This window comes from Neovison vison, chromosome 8 (assembly GCF_020171115.1).
Source record: "Neovison vison isolate M4711 chromosome 8, ASM_NN_V1, whole genome shotgun sequence".
Taxonomy (NCBI): Eukaryota; Metazoa; Chordata; class Mammalia; order Carnivora; family Mustelidae; genus Neogale; species Neogale vison.
In genome coordinates, this window is record NC_058098.1 from 105,931,150 (window position 1) to 105,952,892 (window position 21,743).

The following is a 21,743-nucleotide window of genomic DNA, read 5'->3' on the forward strand; positions in this document are numbered from 1 at the left end:
CATAAAAACAAATGAAACCATGGTTCAAATTTTCCCTGTTGTCTTATCCTTTAAAAGTATTTTTTATAGTTTGAATCTGGATCACAACAACACCCATATATTGCAAATTCTAGGATATTTGTGGTTGTTCCTTAGAATCTTAGGATTTGGGATTTGAAGATCAACATTGGTCATCTTCATTGACGTTTCATTCATCTCCATTTTTTATATATGACAGAAAATATTTTAAGACACACCTTTGGGGGACACTTGAATGGCTAGTCCATTAAGCATCTGCGTTCAGCCCAGGTCATGATCCTAGGGTCCTGCTGCATGGGGCTCCTTGCTCAGTGGGGATCCTGCTTCTCCCTCCACCTGCTGCTTTCCCTACTTGTGCCTGCTTGCTCTCTTTCTCTCTCTTTGACAAATAAATAAAAATCTTGAAAAAAGAAAAAAAGACATGCCTTTGAAAGAAAGTTTTCCATCCTTTGAGTCCTCTGTGTTTTGTAGGCAGTGACATGAATCTAGATCCTTATCAACTTGGATTTGGTTGGTACAAGGTATATTTATTTATTCCAGCTGTCAGTCCTCTCAGGGCCATGTGGTATTGGTAACCACATACTTCTCCCATTTTGTCAGCTCCTTTGAAAGGTTAATATTATGAGGCATGTCTCTAAAGTAAATCCTAAGTCTTTCCGAGTGTGGTGTTCGCAATTTGCTGAGTTCCTTCCTTAGCTGTTCGGGACATCCTGCCTTTGATATCCTCTGCTCTGTATAGATTCTTTTGCTTATTTTTCTTCATGATAGCCTGGAAATCACTCTGTATCAATTTAGTTTTTATTTTAGGAATGTTTTGTTTTTGCTTTTTTTTTAATACTGTATTACCATTAGCTTTAGGAGTCCATGGCATTCATTGTCTTAAATAACAGGTCACGGAGAAGGAATTCTTAGCCTGGCACTGGGAGTCTAACTCTATGCTCTTTGCCTCCTTCTGGTTTCCAGGATGAAATTAACTTAGTTTGTAATTCACGGAGCTATAGCTCCTACCTCTTAGTGATTCTAGTTGGATTTGGGAGGGAGCCTTGGTCAGGACTCCAGGTCAGACACTTAGATCCAGAAGAATGCTGAGAATCTTTGCCACGTGCTTAGAGTAAATGATTATGGGCGTTTTTTTTTCTTGCTCTCCACAGGCCCGTCAGCTCATTTTGCAGTACGGCTTAACTCTCAGTGACCTGGACCGACACCCAGAGGTAAGGGAGAGAGGGACTGCTGTGTTTTATGTCTCCTTTTTCATGGCTGTCACTTGTGTGTGGGCTCTGGGATATCTTGTTGAATCTAGGAGAAAGGTCAGTGAGTCATACATCCCATTTCTCCTGGGATTTTGAATATTAAATTTGGCTAAGGTCATGAGAGGAGAGGTTGTTAGTTTCCAGTACATTCCTTGTGGTTTAACCCTGAGAGCTCAGTATGAGCGCTGTGAAGGGGGATTGGACAAACCTAGGGGTGGATATAGAACTTCCTGTGGTCCTTGTATAGAAGTAGAAGAGTGAGCCAGCTCACGGAGCTTACCAACTAAGTGGAGAAGAGAAGTAATCGTGTGAGGCAGCCATGGACCGTTGAAAACAGATTACAGTGACGTGTTACGGCAAAGATGGCTGAACACATGGGTAATCAGGAGGAGACTAGAGGGGTGGAGGGTGAGCAGTGTACTCCTAGCTGGTATCTGCAGAGCTCTTCCTGTACGCCGCGTGTTACGCTGGGTGCTAGGTCTGTGGTCAGCCACTTAATCGCCAGTAGTCTTGAGGACGTATACCATCATCATCCCATTTTACAGGTGTGAAACAGACAGAGAGGGCAAGCCATTTGCCAGAGCTAACTGGTAGAGCCTGAATATGAATTCAGATGCCTCTGGCGCTGGAGCAGTGCTGCTTAGAAGGGTTTTGTGGGGAGAGGTAAGAGCAGAGCTGTGAAGGCAGGCTGGCCAGGCCAGGAGAGAGCATTCCAGAGACGGTACTAACCTGGTCCACTCACCTGTGTCGTCCTGGAACATGCGGGCCTCTGGGGGTGAGTAAGAACCATGGGAGGGGCTTATTGGGGGATTTCTGTGGGTAGAGCCAGAGCAGAGTGAGGCAGTGCTGAGCACTGGAAGGAGTGTGGTTTGGGCGGAAGGTGGGCCTGGAACTCACACAAAGAAGGTTGCAGCCTTCTAGGCCCCAGAGAGTTGCATGGCATCTGTAGCCTGGCCTCGGGGTTAGTGCAGGGTGGGGGGAAGCAGCGCAGGCTTTCTCTTCAGACAAACGGCAGGATCCGTGAAAGGATGGAAGCACAGAGAAGCTGAAGCATGGTACACTTTATTTACACCTGTGCCATGTCAAACAGCTTGAACTGATTTGTGCCCTGAGGTTTTTTCTTACTGCTGTTTTCAATAACCATACTTAAGGCTCCCACATTGTCCATGCAGAGTTTGGGCTTCCTTGATTTTTGGATCTTGAAAGATGCATGAACCCAGTTGTTCCTGACTGCTCTTGTGGTTGGTGGTAGAATTTTCTAACAGTGGGAGTGGGCGAGCCCAGACAGATGCTTTGGGGGGGGGTCACAGTGGGGGTGCTTCAGATACTTTCCAATTGCAGATCACATCAAATGTGTGTCAGCTTTATAACTCTTCATTGGGTTTTCTCTGTCTGCTCAGAACTCCTTTCTGGGGCCCCTTGGTTACTCAGTCATTAAGTGTCTGCCTTTGGCTCAGGTCGTGATCCCAGGGTCCTAGGATTGAGCCCCGCGTCGGGCTCCCTGCTCAGCGGGAGGCCTGCTTCTCCCTCTCCCCCTGCTTGTGTTTTCTCTCTCTTGCTGTCTCTCTATCAAATAAATAAATAAAATCTTTAAAAAAACAAACAAAAACTGCCTTTCTTTTTGGCCATATCAGTATGGAGACTTCTGAATCAGTTTTTCCTAGCCTTTTTTCTGTTGCCCTCCTCTCAGTGAAATTTTAATACCATAGATGTACTGTGTATCTTTTCTGTACTTGGGGGTGATGTCACCCACATTGGGATTGTGTACTCAATAACTCTAGCTCCTCCACAGAGAAGCCCATCAGAGAGAAAAGGGAGTGTAATGTTATGGGTAAGAGCTGGACCCAGGTGTGGTTCCAAACCCCATATTTCTTTCCTGGTGACCTTAGTGGAATAGCTTAACCTCTCAGAGACGGTTTTTTTTACTGCTTAAGTGGGAATAACTATACCTAGCTAATAGGGCTGCTAAGCATCTGATGAGTCATTACATGTTCAAGCTTTACACAGAGACCTTAATAGTTTCTGTACCTTTCCTCCCCCTCCCCCAACTCCAACACAGATTGACCTCGCCATCGATGGTGCTGATGAAGTAGATGCCGATCTCAATCTCATCAAGGGTGGTGGGTGAGTGTCATGGGGACTTTCTTGTCAAAGACTAACTGCTGGTTAATCCTCAGCAAAGCAGAGTGGAAGGCAGAATAAACAAATGGCCACTGTGCCCCATGTGAGCTTGTCTTTCTACTAGGAAGTAGTTAGCTGATGGCTGTAGAGCCAGCTTGGCATTTCTAGTCGTGAGTAGCAGTCTGCTGACCGGGAACCTGGGCCTCTTTGATGAGATTATTCATCTTAATGGGTTCTCTGTATCTGCATTCCTCTGCTGATTCAAATTTTAAAAACTGTGTGACTCAGACCAAATACATTGTTGGGGTGAGTGTATTTGGTCTGTGGACATTGGTGTGTGATCTTTGCCTTAAAGCCGCTCTTATCCTCTGTGAGCAGTTAGTTATATATTCATTCATTCATTTGGAGAACATCGGGTATTTCTTAAATGTTGATTAGTGGGCAGGGAATGGTGAGTTGAAGAGAGTAAAGTCCTGCTCTGCTGGTTCTCATAATCCAGCAGACTGTAACGACACAATATATGTATGAATGTCATTGTGTGTTCCATCTGTCAAATAGTGGACGGGACAGGTTGTTCAAGGCTTGTCCTCCTCCTGTTACAGACCCCTTCATTCATGCCATGCTCATTTGACCTTCCCTGAACATAAATGCATCTTCGATAGGAGTGTACCTGGCCTGACTGGGAACCATTTTTCCCAGACTCAGGCTCATGTTTTCATAGTTCATTGACTAGAAGCAAAGCATCTTAGCTCAGGCTACCTTAACAAAATGCTGTAGACTAGGTGGCTTCAGCAGCAGTTTCTCAGTGGTTCTGGAGATTGCTGGCTCTAGTTGACTGCCCCGTCGCTGTGCCCTTAGGGCGGAGAGAGCAAGTGAGCTCTCTGGGGTCTTTTTTCTTCTTAAGGACACTGATCCTGTCAGACCAGGGACCCCCTTATAACTGCATTTAACCATAGTTACTTCCTCAGAGGCCTCATTTTCCAAGAGCACATTGGACGTTAGGGCTTTGATACAAAGTTTGGGAGGGATGCAGTTCAGTCCATTGCACAGCATGGTGGAACTGGGGATCTCCTTTAAGAAGTACAGATTAAATTTCTCAGTAAGTGGATTTGGGTTTACTGTCTCTGACCTTAGTTTTCAAATTGAGTTTGTGTCCTGCCTGTGTTCATTTGCCTCTTCTATCCCCAGAGGCTGCCTGACCCAGGAGAAAATTGTGGCTGGCTATGCCAGCCGCTTCATCGTGATCGCTGACTTCAGGTACAGTGTTGAGTGTCCTGAGCTGTCCACTGGAGGTAGATTAGACCCCAGCCTCATTCCTGTATAGAGGAAGAAATAGAGAAAGGGAGGGGCTGTCGGACTCTCTGAGACTGATGGCTAGGACTGAGAGCAGTGTCTCGGAGGATTTTGTTCTGTTCTCCTGCTGCAGATACAAACTGCTATGTTCAAACCCCTCAGACTGTTTTTCAGAGTCCATAGTCTCTCATGGTTCACCTCCCCTTCCAATTTACCCAAATTCCCTACTACTCTTTAACGCCCCTTGTCCTCCATGCTATTGGTTTGAAGTGGCGGGGGGGTGGGAGGTTGGGGTACCAGGTGGTGGGTATTATAGAGGGCACAGCTTGCATGGAGCACTGGGTGTGGTGAACAAATAATGAATACTGTTTTTCTGAAAATAAATAAATTGGGGAAAAAAAAAAAAAAAACAAACTGCTATGTTATGTGTCCATTGGCAGGAGGAGGAGACAGCTTGTCAGTCTGGTGACAAGAGCATGTCCTCATATATCCCTCATTTGATCCTTGAGGGGAGCTGGAGAGGAAGGACAGGCCCTGCCCACAGGCAGTGACTCAGCATGTCCTGCTTCCTCTGGGCTCACACATGACCTGTGTTGTGTGTGGTCTTTGACCCGGCTCTCAGATCCTCCTTCAAGGAGTCTGGTAGAAGGTGCTTGTGCTGAGTGCTGAGCCTGTGAATTAAAAAAAAAAAAAAAAAATTTACTTATGAGATATTACAGTTGTAGAAAGAACGTAAATAATAAACACCTGTATACCCACAAGCCAGTCATACCCACTTTTAACATTTTTGTCGTATTTGCTTCAAATACCTTATTTTTTACATAGTAAAACATAGTGAAAATGCTTGAAGCCCTGTGTGTTTGTCCCTGTTCTCTGCCCTTGCCCACTTGTGATGTCTGAATTTGGTGTTTATCTATATGTACCATTGAGCTTATTTATTTTATTTTTTTGACTTTCTTCCCAGGAAAGATTCAAAGAACCTTGGGGATCAGTGGCATAAGGGAATCCCCATTGAGGTCATCCCAATGGCCTATGTCCCAGTGAGCCGAGCTGTGACCCAGAAGTTTGGGGGCGTGATTGAACTTCGAATGGCCGTCAACAAGGCAGTAAGTGGCCAGGGAGGTTTCTCAAGGGCGGTCCAGATTCTCGGTGTAGTGTCCTCCTCTTTGCCTCAGTAGGGTCCTCTCTTACGTAGCTTGGGTAGTCAGCTTTTATTTTAATCAGGTTATTGGTTCATTTTTAGAGTACTAGCTTTATTATTTTCTTTTTTTTCCCTAAAGATTTTATTTTTTATTTATTTGACAGACAGAGATCACAAGTAGGCAGAGAGGCAGGCAGAGAGAGAGAGGAAGGGAAGCAGGCTCCCCGCTGACCAGAGAACCTGACGAGGGGCTCGATCCCAGGACCCTGGGATCACAACCTGAGCTGAAGGCAGAGGCTTTAACCTGAGCCACCCAGGTGCTCCAGCTTTATTAGTTTCTATATTCAAACTCATGTAGCTATTACTACACTTAATGCAGTGCATGTTCTCTGTTGACGTGGGGGAGATTGAGTCTTTCTCTGGGTCCCTGGACTGGCAGGCTTCACAGCAGCTAAAAATGGACTTTGGGAAGTGCCCTGGGGCAGGTTTTCCAGGTTCCATGGTATAATTTCCCTTTTCTCCTCTTACTTTGTTCTTTTATTGAATGGGACAAGAAATAGAATTTCCTGGGGGATGTGAACCCCTCCTTAGGAATACACTCCAGAGACTTAGTGGAAATATTTTCTTCAGCTTTTTTTCCCCTCCTACACTTAAATAAACAAACTAGCAAAAGTAATAACCTAAAAACTAAGTGTAATTTTAGATAAAACTGTATAACAAGTTTGGAAGATACAGAAGACAAAACAAATGATCTGTAACTCTACCCTGATGCATTTTTATATATATATATTTTTTTTTTTCCTGGTGTTTCTCTGATGTTTGAAAAATCAGTTCTAATCCTTGTGGTTGTACAGAGCTCTGAGTCTGGTCCCCTCTGTAGCTGAAAAGCCTTGAGACTGTTGGGGGGGGTTCCCTCTCGAGACCCGGGCGACTCCACATGAGAGCTCCAGCATCCTGCCTTCCTGGGGCTCTTCACTGAACTCCCACCCTGTTGCCTCCAGCCTGTGGGAGTGGCCTACTTTCCCTGCCTGTGACTATAGTGTTCTGTCAACATTTGTGGTCCCAAATGCCTTCTCCTGCTCTAGGAATTTTGGATTAATGATCTAAAACTACCCCCTGCCTTTTTTTCTTTTGGACCCCAGAACACATCTCTGCTTCCTCTTTTGGTGTGAGTGTCTGCTCAGTGAGGGGTACAGTAGCACTGCCTTCTTTTGCGTTATTTGGCACCCGGTGAGAGGCGGGGAGACTGTTGCACCACGTGGATAGTTGGCTTCTGTTGCTGTCATTTTTCATTCTAACAGCATCTAAGAACTGTCGAACCCTTCCTGTGAGTTCCCACTGTGGTGAATGCTTACCCGTATGGTTTATATGCAAGCTGCCTTTCAAGTAGGAATCCTTACCCCTTCGTGGAGTTGAGGAATCTGAGGTTCACAGGGGTTAATGGCTTCTCTGAGCCTCCTCTGTATGCATGTGGCTTCAAGACTCAAATTCTGACGCCAAAGCTCCTGCTCATTACTTCTTCATGGCACTGCCTTCTAGAAAGCATGAGGCAGGGGTACTGGCTAGAGCGGGTCAATTAAGATACTTGTCTTTGGGTGTCCCCTTCATTTTCCTGCCTGCCTGTATCTACATCCTCTGTAAATGTGGAAAATTTTACCTTCTAGGGTCCTGTGGTGACGGATAATGGGAATTTTATCCTGGACTGGAAGTTTGATCGGGTGCACAAATGGAGTGAAGTGAACACAGCTATCAAAATGATCCCAGGTGATGTGAGTGGGGTTCGTTGAGTGTCGACACCCAAGCACCTTGTAACTGTCCCCTGCCTCTGACCATAGGAGGCATGATGGGTGTGGGTTTTATAAAACTTGGTTGGAAAGAAAAATTTCCTTTGTACCATGCTTGGAGTTTCTGACATTGTGCCTTTGCTTCCCGCATCGTTTCCCTCCCATCCCCATAGTTACTGCTTACCTAGCGGGCTTGTTGGTTATGCATTTCACAAGTCACTTCATTTGGGATAGGCCTGGAGCTGATGGAGGTCAGAGGGGTTTGCCTTGAAAAAGCTCACCCTCTCTGCCTAGAGCCTTCCCTTCCAGAAACTTGATTTAGCTCTTTCATTTTTGTGGGCTCTCTTCTTGAGTAGTGGGGAAGAATGACTCCATTCGCCCATACTCATCAGGTACGTACCACAGGTGCTGCCCTACCAGTGCTGCCCCACATGTTAACAGGGAAAGCTCCCACCCTAGAGCATGGGAGCAGCCTCAGGGAGAGGTCACGTGTACCCTGGGGAAGCTGTGCGTAGAGCCATGCCTACAGAGAAGATGGAGTATGCTGAATTTGCTAGAGAGTACCAAGAGTCTGCAGTGCACTTAGGTTGCTTTCTTTGGGGAATGTGGGAAAGTTCATGGAGGACAGGTGGCTTTTGACTTGTGCTTTAGCACAGTGTAATCTAGACGCTGACTAAATGTTTAAAAATGTCTCGTTTGATTCGCCAGTTGGATGAGATAGTTATAGAGCGACGACTTGCCCAAGGGCTATGTTGCCAAGAGGGGAGCCCTGAGTTGTCTGCTTCTAGACCTTGAACCTTCAGTCCTTCTTCGGGTGCCAGGTTGAGGAGGGGTGGTGGTATGGCATGAACAACTGGGGTGGGAGAGCCTCTAATGCACGTAGCAGGGATCTGGGCCCATGGGTAAGGCTTGGTGGGCAGTGTGGAGGTGAGTTACGCGTCCAGACCGGAGGAGGTACTGAAAGCCCATACCAGAGGGTCAGATGGAGGAAGCAGTTGTGAGAGACATCAGTCTAGGGTGTTGAGAGACCAAGATTCTGACTGGGAAGATTCCATGGTATAGAATATTGGGCACAGAACCGACTGACTGGCTAATGGGGCAGGTAAGGTCAGTTGAGCAAATTGTAGTGGCTGAGAGTAGGTTCAGGAGCAGACTGCCTGGGTGAGGTTCCTGACCCAGCCTCAGTCTGTCAGTGTGAACTTCATGCAGTTAGTTAACATCTCCGTGACTCACTTTCTTCCTCTGTAAAAGAAGCTAATACTAGTGCCTACTTTATAGGATTGTTGGATTAAATGAGTTAACATGATGCCTAGCCCATAAAGGAGTGTTTGTTGAATGAATAAATCCCTAGGAAGAAAGGATAGTATTGTTTGTTGAATGAATAAATCCCTGGGAAGAAAGGATAGTATTGTTTGTTGAATGAATAAATCCCTGGGAAGAAAGGATAGAATTGTCACCATTAATTAAATGTGCTAGATTGTAAGTTATCTGTGCTATTTGGGAATGAAAAAGGTATGACTATATGCCCTGTAATAAGGAGCTAATTCTTCTAGCCTTCCTTTAGTCTGCTGTTTAGTCTTCCACTGACAATCTCATAGCAGAAGCTTTAAGCAAAAAAGAGGAGCTGAATTATGCTTTTTCTCTCATTTAGTATTCTCACTTAATGGAAGAAGTAATGAACCAAGAGGGCAAGAAGAAGAGAAGATGTAGAGGTCACTCTTAGCAAAATGGGAGCATTTGCCTCTGATGATAATGCAGATAAACCCAGGGGATTGTATAGGAAGCAGCCCAGTTAAGTTGACATGTAAAATTAACCATCATAGTTGTTAAATATTATAATTTTAGACAATGCTGAATTTGATCATTGAAATTTTATTACAGACAATACATGCATCTGTATTCATGAGAAATATGTGTCTCTCATTTCCTTTCCTGTAATATCTATTTTTTGTATTAGGATAATATTGATCTCCTTCAATTTCCTGGAAGCATTTGTGTAAAAATAGGCATCATTTCTTCTTTAGGACTGTAATAAAATTCACCAGTGAAACCTAAAAAAAAGGAAGCAGCTCAGCAGTGTGGGCACCATTCCTTTGTAGGTGGATTTCTTGCAGTGCCCACTAGGTAGCTCTGTTGCTCTTGCTTAGACCTTCTTGGATTTTGAGACATTGAGCGGTCCCTTATGAGGAAGTTAAACCTATATTTGCCCTCTGCCTCAGTAAGTGGGAGCTACAACCTAGAAAAGTTCAGAATCTCAGGAATTTAAGCCAAAGAAAATGAAAAAAGAAAGGCTAAATGTTAAATCATGCTAACCAGAAGCATTGGTGTGGTTTATTGCCTCTCCTGTTTTCTCTCTTCTTTCCCTGATTTGGTCTCTTATGGAACTGCTGGGCCAAAATCCAGGGAAGGGAAGAAAAATCTGTCTGTCCCTGTTGTCCTGTCCTTGCTCCACATATATTTATGTATGTGAGGGCACTAAGAGGACAGCTGGACTGGTGCCTGGCTGGTCACTCCTTCCCTCGGATGTTCCACTGGGTTCCACCCAGAGCACAGGGTGTCTGTAGGAGGGACAAAGCTCATGGATTCTGGGCCCCATGCTCACAGTGAGCCACCTCTGCCCTTTCCAGTACTGGTGGTGGTCAGTACCTAAAGAGGGGGTGCTCTAAGATAAGACCTTCGGCTCTTGCCTTTCATCTCTGCTCTTTTTCTGAAGCCTTTTCTGAACCTGGTTTGACTTCCCTTGGATCAGGGGGAGCTGTCACCTCGTATTACAGAACTGCTGGAAAGGATGGGTCTTTCGTGGCCTCTGTGCTTCCTTTGGAAAGCTGCAGTGACGTGCTGGGGACTTAAGTTTCAGCAGCAACTTTCTCTGCTTCATGGCTTTCCCTCAGTGATAGATGATTGTATTTCTTTGTATATTGGGAGCCATCTTCGAAGTTTCAATTAAAAAAAATTTTTTTTTTAAGATTTTATTTATTTGAGAGTGAGTGAGCATGAGAGAGAGATCATGAGCAGAAGGGAGGGGTAGAAGGAGAAGAAAACAAGACTCCAGCTGAGCAGGGATCCTGATGCGGACTTGATCCCAGAGCGCTGGGATCATGACGTGAGCAGATGCTCAACTGACAGAGCCACCCAGGCATCCCTTAAAATTCTTTTTAATTGACATTGTTCAGTATTATAGGAGTAAAGGGTGAGGGCGCCTGGGTGGCTCAGTGGGTTAAGCTGCTGCCTTCGGCTCAGGTCACCATCTCAGGGTCCTGGGATCGAGTCCCACATCGGGCTCTCTGCTCGGCAGGGAGTCTGCTTCCTCCTCTCTCTCTGCCTGCCTCTCTGCCTACTTGTGATCTCTCTCTGTCAAATAAATAAATAAAATCTTTAAAAAAAAAAAAATAGGAGTAAAGGGCGAAAAGTCTCTTCTTTACCCCCACCTTTCCCCCTGTCAGATGGTGCTAAGTTGTCCTGCCTTGATTGCACCAGTTTACCCCTCTACTAACAATTTTCCCTACACACTTACCCATCAGACTTGTTTTCCTGATAGTTGAACAGTATTATATCATTGTGGTATTGTGTATATATAAATATTTTCAGTAAATGTTGCTTACAGTTGTGGTTAATTTGCATCACTGGGTAGTATTCCATCATATTTATGTGTCTGAAGAAAGATGTTTGTATAGCCATTTACTCTTGATGGCATTGGGGTGTTGCCAGTTTTTAGCTGTTGGGAAAAGTGCTGCTATGAATATGAACATTCTTGTATACATGTCTTTTGATGACCATATGTGTGCCTGCCTTTTGCATATATACCTAAGAGTGGAATTGCTGGATTGTTCAGTATGAATTTGTTCAGCTTTAGAAGATGTACTAACAGATGGTTTTGCCAAAGTGGTTTTGCTAGTGTGTACTCCTACTATCTGAGTGGGAGTGTCTTTGCACTCTAGTCAGATTTCGTTACGTGTTCATTCTGGTGAGTGTGTAGTGGTATCTTGTCATTTTCATTTGCATTCTCTTTTCATTAATTAGTCAGAGCACCATTTCTAATGTTTATTGGCCATTTTACATGGCCTCTTTTGTAAAGGACCTTCTTAAGTTTTTGGTCCATTTTTCTGCTAGGTTGTCTGTCTTACTGATTTGGAGAATTTTTTATGTATTTTGATGCAAGTCTTCTGTTGGATTTATGCATTGCAAATGTCTTCTTACACTCTGTGGGGAAAAGTTCTAAGGCCAGTCGTATGATTGAGGATAACTAGGTGTGCAAATTGCCAAAGCAGTCTTGAGAAAGAAGAACAAGGCTGATGGTAGCACAATCCCAGATTTCAAGGTATGCAACAAAGTTGTATAATCAAACCAGGATGGTACTGTCGCAAAAGTGGGCACATTAATCAGTGGAACAGAAAAGAAAGTTTAGAAATAAACTCATGCATCTATGGTCAGTTAACCTATGACAAAGAAGGCAAGAATACAATGGGGAAAAGACAGTCCTTTCTAAAATGGTGTTGGAATGACTGGATAGCAACATGCAAAAAAATGAAACTGGACCACTTTTTTTTTTTCTTTTTTTCAAAATTTTTAATTAATTTATTTTTATTTTTTTGTAAACATATAATGTATTTTTATCCCTAGGAGTACAGGTCTGTGAATCACCAGGTTTATACACTACACAGCACTGACCATAGCACATACCCTTCCCAGTGTCCATAACCCCACCCCTCTCTCCCAGCCCCCCTCCCCCCAGCAAACCTCAGTTTGTTTTGTGAGATTGAGTCACTTATGGTTTGTCTCCCTCCCAATCCCATCTTGTTTCATTTATTCTTCTCCTACCCTCCAACCCCCCCACATTGCATCTCCACTTCCTCATATCAGGGAGATCATATGACAGTTGTCTTTCTCCGATTGACTGATTTTGCTAAGCATAATACCGTCTAGTTCCATCCACGTCATCGCAATGGCAAGATTTCATTTCTTTTGATGGCTGCATAGTATTCCATTGTATACCGCATCCATATATACCACATCTTCTTTATCCATTCATCTGTTGTTGGACATCTAGGTTCTTTCCATGGTTTGGCTATTGTGGACATTGCTGCTATAAACATTTGGGTGCACGTGCCCCTTCGGATCACTAGTTTGTATGTTTAGGGTAAATACCCAATAGTGCAGTTGCTGCGTCATAGGGTAGCTCTATTTTCAACTTTTCGAGGAACCTCCATGCTGTTTTCCAGAGTGGTTGCACCAGCTTGCATTCCTACCAACAGTGTAGGAGGGTTCCCCTTTCTCCGCATCCTCGCCAGCATCTGTCATTTCCTGACTTGTTAATTTTAGCCATTCTGACTGGTGTGAGGTGATACCTCATTTTGGTTTTGATTTGTATTTCCCTGATGCCGAGTGATGTGGAGCACTTTTTCATGTCTCTGTTGGCCATCTGGATGTCTTCTTTGCAGAAATGTCTGTTCATGTCCTCTGCCCATTTCTTGATTGGATTATTTGTTCTTTGGGTGTTGAGTATGCTAAGCTCTTTACAGATTTTGGACACTAGCCCTTTATCTGATATGTCGTTTGCAAATATCTTCTCCCATTCTGTCAGTTGTCTTTTGGTTTTGTTAACTGTTTCCTTTGCTGTGCAAAAGCTTTTGATCTTGATGAAATCCCAATAGTTCATTTTTGCCCTTGCCTCCCTTGCCTTTGGTGATGTTCCCAGGAAGAAGTTGCTGCACCTGAGGTCAAAGAGGTTGCTGCCTGTGTTCTCCTCAAGGATTTTGATGGATTCCTTTCTCACATTGAGGTCCTTCGTCCATTTTGAGTCTGTTTTCGTGTGTGGTGTAAGGAAATGGTCCAGTTTCTTTTTTCTGCATGTGGCTGTCCAATTTTCCCAACACCATTTGTTGAACAGACTGTCTTTTTTCCATTGGACATTCTTTCCTGCTTTGTCAAAGATTAGTTGACCATAGAGTTGAGGGTCTCTTTCTGGCCTCTCTATTCTGTTCCATTGATCTATGTGTCTGTTTTTGTGCCAGTACCATACTGTCTTGATGTGACAGCTTTGTAATAGAGCTTAAAGTCTGGAATTGTGATGCCACCAACTTTGGCTTTCTTTTTCAATATTCCTTTGGCCTTTTGAGGTCTTTTCTGGTTCCATGTAAATTTTAGGATTATTTGTTCCATTTCTTTGAAAAAAAAATGGATGGGATTTTGATAGGAATTGCATTAAATGTGTAGACTGCTGTAGGTAGCATAGACATTTTCACAGTATTTATTCTTCTAATCCAGGAGCATGGAACGTTTTTCCATTTCCTTGTGTCTTCCTCAATTTCTTTCATGAGTACTTTATAGTTTTCTGAGTATAGATTCTTTGCCTCTTTGGTTAGGTTTATTCCTAGGTATCTTATGGTTTTGGGTGCAACTGTAAATGGGATCGACTGCTTAATTTCTCTTTATTCTGTCTTGTTGTTGGTGTAGAGAAATGCAACTGATTTCTGTGCATTGATTTTATATCCTGACACTTTACTGAATTCCTGTACAGGTTTTAGCAGTTTTGGGGTGGAGCCTTTTGGGTTTTCCACATGTAGTATCATATCATCTGCAAAAAGTGATAGTTTGACTTCTTTGCCAGTTTGGATGCCTTTAATTTCTTTTTGTTGTCTGATTGCTGAAGCTAGGAATTCTAGTACTGTGTTGAATAGCAGTGGTGATACTGGACATCCCTGCCGTGTTCCTGACCTTAGCAGAAGAGCTTTCAGTTTTTCTCCATGGAGAATATTTGCGGTGGGTTTTTCATAGATGGCTTTGATGATATTGAGGTACGTGCCCTCTATCCCTACACTTTGAAGAGTTTTGATTAGGAAGGGATGCTGTACTTTGTCAAATGCTTTTTCAGCATCTATTGAGAGTATCATATGGTTCTTGTTCTTTCTTTTATTAATGTATTGTATCACATTGATTGATTTGCGGATGTTGAACCAACCTTGCAGCCCTGGAATAAATCCCACTTGGTCATGGTGAATAATCTTTTAAATGTACTATTGGATCCTATTGGCTAGTATTTTGGTGAGAATTTTTGCATCTGTGTTCCTCAAGGATATTGATCTGTAATTCTCTTTTTTGATGGGGTCCTTGTCAGGTTTTGGGATCAAGGTGATGCTGGCCTCATAAAATGAGTTTGGAAGTTTTCCTTCTATTTCTATTTTTTGGAACAGTTACAGGAGAATAGGTATTAATTCTTCTTTAAATGTTTGGTAGAATTCCCCTGGGAAGCCATCTGGCCCTGGGCTTCTGTTTGTTTGGAGATTTTTGATGACTGTTTCAATCTCCTTACTGGTTATAGGTCTGTTCAGGTTTTCTGTTTCTTCCTGGTTCAGTTATGGTAGTTTATATGTCTCCAGGAATGCATCCATTTCTTCCATATTATCAAATTTGTTGCCAAAGAGTTGTTCAGAATATGTTCTTATAACTGTTTGTATTTCTTTGGTGTTGGTTGTGATCTCTCCTCTTTCATTCATGGTGATTTTATTTATTTGGGTCCTTTCTCTTTTCTTTTTGATAAGTCTGGCCAGGAGTTTATCAATCTTATTAATTCTTTCAAAGAACCAGCTCCCAGTTTCATTGATTTGTTATATTGTTTTTTTGGTTTCTATTTCATTGATTTCTGCTCTGATCTTTATGATTTCTCTTCTTCTGCTGAGTTTAGGCTTTCTTTGTTGTTCTTTCTCTAGCTCCTTTAGGTGTAGGGTGAGATTGTGTATTTGAGACCTTTCTTGTTTCTTGAGAAGGGCTTGTACTGCTATGTATTTTCTGCCTTTGCTGTGTCCCAAAGATTTTGAACAGTTATGTTTTCATTATCATTTGTTTCCATGAATTTTTTCAGTTTTTCCTTAATTTCTTGGTTGACCCATTTGTTCTTCAGATGTATGCTGTTTAGTCTCCATGTATTTGGGTTCTTTCCAAATTTCCTCTTGTGATTGAGTTCTAGCTTCAGAGCATTGTGGTCTGAAAATATGCAGGGAATGATCCAAATCTTTTGATACCAGTTGAGACTTGATTTGTGACCCAGGATGTGATCTATTCTGGAGAATGTTCCATGTGCACTAGAGAAGAATGTGTATTCTTTTGCTTTGGGATGAAATGTTCTGAATATATCTGTGATGTCCATCTGGTCCAGTGTGTCATTTAAGGCCTTTATTTCCTTGTTGATCTTTTGCTTGGATGATGTGTCCATTTCAGTGAGGGGAGTGTTAAAGTCCCCTACTATTATTCTATTATTGTCGATGTATTTCTTTGATTTTGTTATTAATTCGTTTATATAGTTGGCTGCTCCCATGTTAGGGGCATAAGTATTTAAAATTATTAGATCTTCTTGTTGTACAGACCCTTTGAGTATGATATAGTGTCCTTCCTCATCTCTTGTTATAGTCTTTGGCTTAAAGTCTAATTGATCTGATACAAGGATTGCCACCCCAGCCTTCTTCCGATGTCCATTAGCATGGTAAATTGTTTTCCACCCCCTCACTTTAAATCTGGAGGTGTCTTTGGTTCTAAAATGAGTATCTTGTAGGCAGCGTATTGATGGGTTTTGTTTTTTTATCCATTCTGATACCCTGTGTCTTTTGATTGGGGCATTTAGCCCATTAATATTCAGGGTAACTATTGAGAGATAGGAGTTTAGTGCCATTGTATTGCCTGTAAGGTGACTGTTACTGTATATTGTCTGTTCCTTTCTGATCTACTACTTTTAGGGTCTCTCTTTGCTTAGAGGACCCCCTTTCCATATTTCCTGTAGAGCTGGTTTGGTGTTTGCAAATTCTTTCAGTTTTTGTTTGTCCTAGAACCTTTTTCTCTCTCCTATTTTATTATTATTTTTTTAAAGATTTTATTTATTTGACAGAGAGAGGTCACAAGTAGGCAGAGAGGCAGGCAGAGAGAGAGGAGGAAGCAGGCTCCCTGCTGAGCAGAGAGCCTGTTGCGGAACTTGATCCCAGGACCCTGAGATCATGACCTGAGCCGAAGGCAGCGGCTCAACCCACTGAGCCACCCAGGCGCCCCCTCTCTCCTATTTTCAATGATAGCCTAGCTGGATATAGTATTCTTGGCTGCTTATTTTTCTCGTTTGGTGCTCTGAATATATCATGCCAGTTCTTTCTGGCCTGCCATGTCTCTGTGGATAAGTCTGTTGCCAGTCTAATATTTTTACCCTTGTATGTTACAGACTTCTTTTCCTGGACTGCTTTCAGGATTTTCTCTTTGTTGCTAAGACTTGTAATTTTACTCTTAGGTGACGCAGTGTGGACCTATTCTTATTGATTTTGAGGGGGGTTCTCTGCACCTCCTGGATTTTGATGCTTGTTCCCTTGGCCATATTAGGGAAATTCTCTACAATAATTCTCTCCAATTTACCTTCTGCTCCCCTCTCTCTCTTTCTTCTTCTTCTGGAATCCCAATTATTCTAATGTTGTTTCATCTTATGGTGTCACTTACCTCTCAAATTCTCCCCTCATGGTCCAGTATTTGTCTCTCTTTTACTCAGCTTCTTTATTCTCTGTCATTGGTCTTCTATATCACTAATTCTTTCTTCTGCCTCATTTATCCTAGCAGTGAGAGCCTCCTTTTTTTTTTTTTTTTTTTTTTTTAGTTACACAATGCTTTATTTAGGTCATTTCCTCTTTCTTTAGAACCAGCAAGGGACGTGAGCCCCCACCGGTCCCCAAACCTCTGTGCAGCAGGGGCCAGTCGGCTCTGGACGCCCTTCCCTTGCTGCTTCTCAAGGGTCCTCATTGTCAAGGGGTTTGCTTCAAGCATCCTCTGGGAGACAGACTAGGAACAACAGAATTCAGGAACTTGGGGGCTATTTTGGAGCTTAAATATTCAACATGAAATACATTGCTCCCGAGTGGGCATCCCATCCTAAGGGAACCTACTAGCTCGCAGTTGCTGATGAACGGCAGTGGTGAGCTGCCCCAAGCCTTCCAAGGTCATGCTCCTGTCTGCTCTGCGGCATCCAGGCCTGCCTCCCCATCCTTGCTCCTTCCCTGCCCCTGACTCTGTGTAGTACCTGTATCTCCTGCTTTCCCTGTCAGAGAGCCTCCATTTTTGATTGTACCTCATTAATAGCTTTTTTGATTTCAAGTTGGTTAGATTTTAGTTCCAGAAAGGGCTTTTATCTCTCCAGAGACGGTTTCTCTAATATCTTCCATGCCTTTTTTGAGCATGGCTAGAACCCTGAGAATCGTCATTCTGAACTCTAGATCTGACATATTACCAATGTCCATATTGATTAGGTCCCTAGCCTTTGGTATTGCCTCTTGTTCTTTTTCTTTTGTGTTGAGTTTTTCCGCCTTGTCATTTTGTCCAGATAAGAATATATGAAGGAGCAAATAAAATACTAAAAGGGTGGTAAAGACCCCAGGAAAATGCGCTTTAGCCAAATCAGAAGAGACCCCAAATCATGGGGGGGAGAAAGGGATAAAAAGAAGTTCAGAAAAAAAAAAATTAAAAAAAAAAAAGGGAAACAAATTAAAAAAAAATAAAAAAAGAAAAAAAAATATATGTTAGACTGCTGAGTAGAACAGGGTCACCCACTTAATTTTGGGAGTATTTTGGTCTCTTAGAAGAAACTACCTCCCAAAAATATAAAGAATGAAAAACATATATAAGGGTAAACACAATGAAGGGATGGAATATGCCTATAAAGATGAAAAAAAATTTTTTTTTAATTTCTAAAAAAGGAGTTGATAAAGTTAGTTGGTTGGGAGAATAAAGAAAAAGAAAGTGGAGAGATTTTGCTTGGGCTGGAGACTAGAACAAGCCTGGAGCTAGAGTTAGGGCATATTTTGATCTATTAGAAGTTGTACCCCAAATTTTTTAGAAGATAAAACCCTGTGTGTATACAAAAAATAAAGTTAGATACAATGAAGGATAAAATATGACTATAATAATGAGGGTTCAAAAAAGATTATTATTAATTTTTTTATGAAAGGTATTGTTAAGATAAACTAGTTAAAAATGTTAAAAGAGGAAAGGGTAAAAGTTAAAAAAAATTTAGAAGATGAAAAAAAATTAAATTAAAAAAAATTAAATTAACTGCAAGATTAAAATTAACTGCATGGGGAGAAAGCTATGAATTCCCTGCTTTGCTTTCTCCTCCTCTAGGATTCTGCTGTTCTCCTTGGTACGTGAACTTGGTCTTCGCTGGATTTCTTGTTGATCTTCTGGGGAAGGGGCCTGTTTTAGTGATTCTCAAGTGTCTTTGCCCCAGGTGGAATTGCACGGCCCTTACCAGAGGCCCGGCTAAGTAATCGCTTGGGTTCACTTTCGGGAGCTTTTGTTCCCCAAACGCTTTCCGTAGAGTTCCTGAGGACGGGAATGAAAATGGCGGCCTCCCAGTCTCTGGCCTGGAGGAGCCAAGCTTGGGGCCCCACTGCTCAGTGCACCCTCAGAGAAAAGCGCTCAATCACCTGTGTCCCTGGCCTCTGGCTGCCCTCCGAGCTCCCCTAGCCAGAGACTGGTTCAAGGTAACCCAGAGCTGAGAGCTCACGCTTCAGCTCTGTCTCTGTAGCCGGCTTCCCTGCTCTAATACATGCGAGCTCTGAGACACTCAGACACCCCCGATCCTTCCGTGACCCCGCGGACCTGGGGCCATGCTGACTCCGTGTGGGCTTCACCCCAGTTTAGCCTCTGGAGTGATGTTCCTCAATGGAGCAGACTTTTTAGAAGTCCTGATTTTGTGCTCTGTTGCTTTGCCGCTTGCTAGGAGCCGGCCCCTCCCGCCATGGTCTATCTTCCCGTTGCTTTGGATTCATTTCTCTGCTGGTCCTTTCAGAAAGTGGTCGATTTTCTGTTTCTAGAATTGTTGCTGTTCTTCTCTTCAGTCTCCTGTTGGATTTGTAGATGTTCGCAGTGGATTGATAAGCTATCTAGCTGATCTCCTGCTACCTGATGTAGTCTCAGTCTGCTACTTCTCTGCCATCTTCTAATTCTTTACTGAAACTGGACCAGTTTTCTTACACCACACAAAAGTAAACTCAAAATGGGTTCCAAGTGTGAGACCTGAAGCCATGAAACTCCTGAAGGAAAATAGGCAGTAAAGATATTGGCTTAAGAACATTTTTTTCTGGATCTTCTCCCCAGGCAAGGGAAAGAAAAGCAAAAATAAACTGTTGGGACTGTTACAAACTGAAAAGCTTTTGCACAGTGAAGTGAAGTGAAATCATCAACAAAATGAAAAAGCAGCCTACTGAATGGGAGAGCATATCTGCAAATGCTATATCCAATAAGGACTTAAAATGTAAAATATATAAAGAACTCTTACAACTCAACACAAAAAACCAATAACATAATTAAAAACTGGGCAGAGGACCTCCATAGACATTTTTTCCAGAGAAGACATAACGATGGCTAAAATCACAAGCTGGTCAGCATCACTAATCATCAGGGAAAAGCAAATTTAAAACCACAAAGAGATACCACCTTATACCTGTCAGAATGACTAGTATCAAAAAGATAAGAAATAACAATTGTTTAAAAAAAAATCCAAAAAGAAATGTTGGTGAGAATGTGGGGAAAAGAGAACCCTTATTCTCTGTTGGTGGGAAGGGAAATTGGTGTAACTACTGTGGAAAACCATATGGAGGTTCCTCAAAAGATTAAAAAGTATTGTATGATCCAGTAATTCCACTGCTGGATATTTTACCCAAAGGAAATGAAAACAGTAATTTGAAAAGATGTATGCACCTGTGTTGATTGGAGCATTATTTGCAATAACCAAGATGGGGAGCAGCATAAGTGTCTGTTGACGGATGAATGGATAAAGATTTGGTCCATATGTGCAATGGGATTTTACTCAGCCATAAAAAAGAATGAGATCAAGCCATTTTCAACAATGTGGATGGATCTAGAGGGTATTATGCTAAGTGAAGTAAGTCATGGAAAGACAGATACCATAGAATTTCACTTACATGTGGGATCTATAAAATAAGACAAATGAACAAACAAAACAACCAGAAACAGACTGTTGGTTGCCTGAGGGGAGGGGAGGGGGATAGGCAAAATAGGTGGAAGGGTTTTAGAAGTCTAAAGTTACAGTTATAAAATAAGTACATCATGGAGATGAAAAGTATGGAATAGAAAATATAGTCAGTTATATTGTAACAACTTTATATGGTGACAGATGGAAACTACATTTACCACTGTGTGGTCTGTACTTCAATTTTAAAGAAAAAAGGAAAATAACTAGGAGTGGAGGTTACTTAGAATAGTTATGGAGTCTCTGAAGAGATGACTTGTCATCTGATATCTGAAGGACAGAGAAGAACCATCTCCTTGGACGTGCTCTAAGATGTAGACCAGCAAGCAGAAGAGCATGAGCAAAGGCCCTGAGGCAGGAAAAAAGTTGGCACATTTGGGTATAGTAGAAAGCCAAGATGGCAGGGGAGAAAGAGATTGCAGGAAGAAATAAAAATAATCTGAATCTCTCTTCATTGTTCTGAGAGAGGCAAGACTTCAGACCTGTCATTTGTCCAGTACTGCTCATAGCAGTTGCATATGATCCTTGACTCTCTGGAGTTGGGAAGCTGAAACTTAATGCTTTTATCCATCCTTCATCCTGCAGGTGTGGTGGACACAGGCCTTTTCATTAACATGGCTGAGAGAGTCTACTTCGGGATGCAGGACGGCTCTGTGAACATGAGGGAGAAGCCTTTCTGTTGACCCTGCAGGAGCAGAGTGTGTTCACCTTGGTGGACATGCCTCTCCAGGAGCCTTTGCCTTAATGTACCTGTGCCAGAGGGAGAGCTGGTGGTGGAGGTGGGAGTGGGGTGGGGGGTTAACTCCAGTCTTCTGAAGTATTGTTATTTAATGTCTTTTTAAAAAGAGAGTTATAAATATATATATTTTTACTATTAAAAATACTCAGTTTTTTTTTTATTAAAGTAGAACTTGATTTCATGTTTTATATGAAATATTTACCAAAAAAAAAAAAAAAAAAGGAAAGGGACTATCTTTTAAACTTTTAACTTGAGTCTGCTGGTTAAGCTTCTGAATATTGGGTTTGCTGAGAAATGTAAATCAAAACTTTTCTTTAAACTGGTAAAATGAAGGGCCCAGCCAGCAGTGATTCCCTGATGCCTTACTGGAAATGTTAGAGTTTACTTT

At 42.4% G+C, this 21,743-nt stretch overlaps 1 protein-coding gene across 2 annotated transcripts in view; it reads left to right on the plus strand.

The window, feature by feature from the left end:
• RPIA (ribose 5-phosphate isomerase A) overlaps positions 1–21,507 on the plus strand; it is a 38,563-nt gene extending 17,056 nt beyond the window's left edge. Inside the window, exons 4-9 of one of the 2 annotated variants that reach the window (XM_044261588.1) lie at positions 1,170–1,229; positions 3,328–3,392; positions 4,578–4,646; positions 5,647–5,788; positions 7,488–7,592; positions 21,202–21,507. In XM_044261588.1, the coding sequence (XP_044117523.1) occupies positions 1,170–1,229; positions 3,328–3,392; positions 4,578–4,646; positions 5,647–5,788; positions 7,488–7,592; positions 21,202–21,273 (513 nt within the window). In that variant the 3' untranslated portion in view covers positions 21,274–21,507. The remainder of the gene's footprint in view (positions 1–1,169; positions 1,230–3,327; positions 3,393–4,577; positions 4,647–5,646; positions 5,789–7,487; positions 7,593–21,201) is intronic. The other variant, XM_044261587.1, reaches the window with a different exon arrangement.
• The last annotated feature ends 236 nt before the right edge of the window (positions 21,508–21,743 follow it).